This window comes from Stegastes partitus, unplaced genomic scaffold (assembly GCF_000690725.1).
Source record: "Stegastes partitus isolate 25-593 unplaced genomic scaffold, Stegastes_partitus-1.0.2 Scaffold1171, whole genome shotgun sequence".
Taxonomy (NCBI): Eukaryota; Metazoa; Chordata; class Actinopteri; family Pomacentridae; genus Stegastes; species Stegastes partitus.
The window spans coordinates 90,267-93,489 of record NW_007578902.1 but is presented as its reverse complement, the minus strand read 5'-3'; the positions used below and the strand labels follow the sequence as shown (position 1 = coordinate 93,489).

Below are 3,223 nucleotides of genomic sequence, written 5' to 3'. Positions count from 1 at the left end.
CAGCCAGAGCGTTTTGGGGTTGAGAGGGTCAAACTAAATTGAGTACTAACTAATAATCAGTTTCAACAGAAGCAAAAAGAAGACAGGAAATTCCTCTGAATGTCGTACTTTTCATGAATTGATTATTATTTCTGACCTTTCATGAACAAAAATAATTATTATGCCCGAGCAAATGAAGCCAGAAGCAAGAAAACTGGTTAAAAGCTTGTAGATATTCTCAGTTCTTGTCATTTCGGGGCTCGTGTTTTTTCTGTTAGCGGAACCTCGTTCATCTGTGATTTTGTTTTCTTAGATAATGATTTCGTGGTCAGTCGCTGTACGAATGTTCGGGTAACGCCGAGTGTCTCCTGCAGGTCTGCGCGGTGGGAGGCGGTGAAGAGGGCGGTGGACTGGGTCTGCTGGGGGGACCGGCAGTACCCCTGCATCTACAGCCGGCTGGAGTTCGGCTTGAGCTGGGAGTCGTCCACCCGGCAGCTGCTGAGTTGCGACGACATCCCTCCTTCCTCGGCTCTCCACCAGCAGAACATGGAGAAGATGCTGGCAGCAATGGTCCGCTAAGAAGCACGAAGAGAAGACGATGTGAGGGAAATGAAACCTGTGTGCCTCGTTCTTTTTATCTTTTAGATTAATCGTTTGCCAAATATACATCCATACATTTTTCTTTGTTTCACGAGTTATTCCATATCCACTTCATTTTTTAAAAAAAAAATCAATATTACGTATTCTGAATCAATAACAGGATGACAATCGTTCTTTAACAGTTCCTGAGATGTTGTTGTTCAAACCGTTTCTAATTTTAATGTGTGAAAAAAGCTGCAGAATGTTTTTTTTCCCTAAAAATTATGTTTGAAAGTTTCTGATGCGTCAAACCAAAAAAATTCACAAAAGCCTTTCGATAATTTTATGTTAAAAAATTTATTTTTTTAAAAAGTCTCTAATTTGGTGATGTTGGATGGAACGACCCTCATATCTAAATCATGTGGAGCTGGTGGGATGTTTAAATCTCCTGAACGTAGCTTTTTGGTTTGAGATTTGGCTGAATTTCTTCTGAAGTAAAGATGATTTCTTGGCCTCATGTTCAGGTGGATTTTAAAGGTTTCTGATTATCTTCAGGCTGAGAAACAGCAAGAAAAGGACAAAACATCGCAATGAATCAAGGAAGCCTGATTAGTCCTGCTAGTTTTAAACTGATTACTTTTATTTCCTGACTCTATACACAGTATGACCGGCTCTGCCTTAATTATACAACCGCTTCTCAGCACCTTCCGTCGTTGTAGTTTATCACATATACGTAGATTTTGTTTGTGCTCATCTGGAGCTAGATGCAGCTTCAGAGGAAACGTGGGATAAATACCGATGTTTGACAAGATCTGGCTTCAGGAAACTCCTCGTTTTTGGCCTGGAAACTGTCTTAGGTTGTGTTGTTCTGAAGAACGCCGATGAATGTTCCTACCTGCAGCTGACACGGCGCTTTAGAGTGATCAGTTTGAGCAGAAGATAAACAGCTGTGATCAAAATGCTTCAGCATAACTGTGAATGTTCACGCATGTGGACTTTTTATAAGCTGAACTCCTGCTGCAGCCGTTAAAACCTTCCCGGTGTCAGACGTTTACTGAGGAAAACCTTCTGTTAGTGCCAAAGAGATGAAGAAGGAACTAAAGCAAGAACTTCACGTCCACAAACCTCCCCAACGCTCCAGTCTGCTCCGTACGTCTGAACAGAACAACATCCAACAGTGCAGCGGAGTCGAGTTACTTCCTGTTGATGTCGAACAATGATTCTGGCAAACCTCCAACCAAACCAGGTTTCAGAAGCATCTCGTCTCCTGGAATAAAATCACTTTTAAAATCTTTAATGGAAACCAAAGATCACGAGTGAGGCTCGAGGTCGTGAGAGTCATTTGGCCTTTTTGGATTTGTTTTTTCATTTCTTTCATCATTAAAAGTGTAAATGGGTCTGTGCGTACAGAAATCCTAAATCTTGCCACGGTAGTCTCCTGGTGCAGAGCTGCTCTGCTCCCAGTGCTCCTGCAGCGCTTCTTCCTCGGTCCTTCACTGTAAACTTCGCCTCCTGAAACGGTGAATCTGCAACTTGAATTTCATTTTGGGAAGAGGAAGAAGTCAAATCTGGAGAGTGCAGCAGGCATTCGAGCGTTATCACCATCGTACGTGTTGGCGGCTTTAGCTGATGATGTTCTATGATTAAGGGGCTTAAATGGCTTTGATTTACAAACTACAGAAAGTTAATTAACTGTCAGATTATTGGATGTTAGATGTGGCTTTTGTTCTTCTTGGTGGAGGCTCATGTTGTGTCTGTGTTTAATCATGAACAGAATAAAGTTTGTGCTTGAGTTTAATAAAAACGTCTCACGTTGTGTCAATCCAAGTATCCTCAGCGACACTGAGATGTATCTACGATGAGGTTTTGCCCCAATCCATCAAGCGGATGTGGAAATAGTCCACAAGTGATGACAATGTGTACGCTAGCTTGTGTGCTTTAAAGTGTTGGAAGGTACGAAGAGCTGAGAAGCCAACACTGACACCCGAAGTTTGGGCTTTCTGTAACTTTACCTCAACGTTCAGGATCTTGGTCCTTCTGCTTCACCCAAGTTCTCCTGAGCTTCAGCTCCACAGCCAACCTGACATTTACCTGTAAGACACCTGACAAACCCAAGAACCATTTTTCCAGGCAGATGATGATGCTGCCGCCGCCGTGCTTCAGCTTTGGTAGGATGCTTTCATGTTGCACTTTTTTACTTCATAGAAAATACGTGTTTGTCTCAGACGTGCAGAGTTTTATCAGCCTATGAAACGTCTCTTCAGTGCAGAGTTACAGGTTGCTGCTGCTTCTCCGTTTCCTGTTCAGTGATTCTTATACAGTCGACTGATGCTTCGTAGCTCTGAAACTGATGAACATCTGAACTCTTCTCCTTTTCAGTTTAATCTCGTTCTTGAACAGACGCAGTCCTGCAAATAGCACAAGTCAAAACCAAGCTTTGTAATTCTCATGATACGTGTGTGTGGTGAATGAAGTCGAGCTGCTGCACTGCAAAAGAAAAAAAAAAAGAGATTGTGTTTCTGTGCTGTGTGAACCAGAACATCTGTGAACTGATACCGGCAGTCAGAACCGGATCGACCAGCTCCGAGGCTTCAGGGTAGAAACGAGCTGTAGGCGTCTGATTCCAGTCCCACGACCCCAATAACCTGTTAGCCAACCTGTCAGC

At 42.9% G+C, this 3,223-nt stretch overlaps 1 protein-coding gene across 1 annotated transcript in view; it reads left to right on the top strand.

The window, feature by feature from the left end:
- parp4 (poly (ADP-ribose) polymerase family, member 4) overlaps positions 1-755 on the top strand; it is a 36,660-nt gene extending 35,905 nt beyond the window's left edge. The window contains exon 36 of the mRNA XM_008296956.1: positions 354-755. Coding sequence (XP_008295178.1) covers positions 354-558 — 205 coding nt within the window. The 3' untranslated portion in view covers positions 559-755. The remainder of the gene's footprint in view (positions 1-353) is intronic.
- The last annotated feature ends 2,468 nt before the right edge of the window (positions 756-3,223 follow it).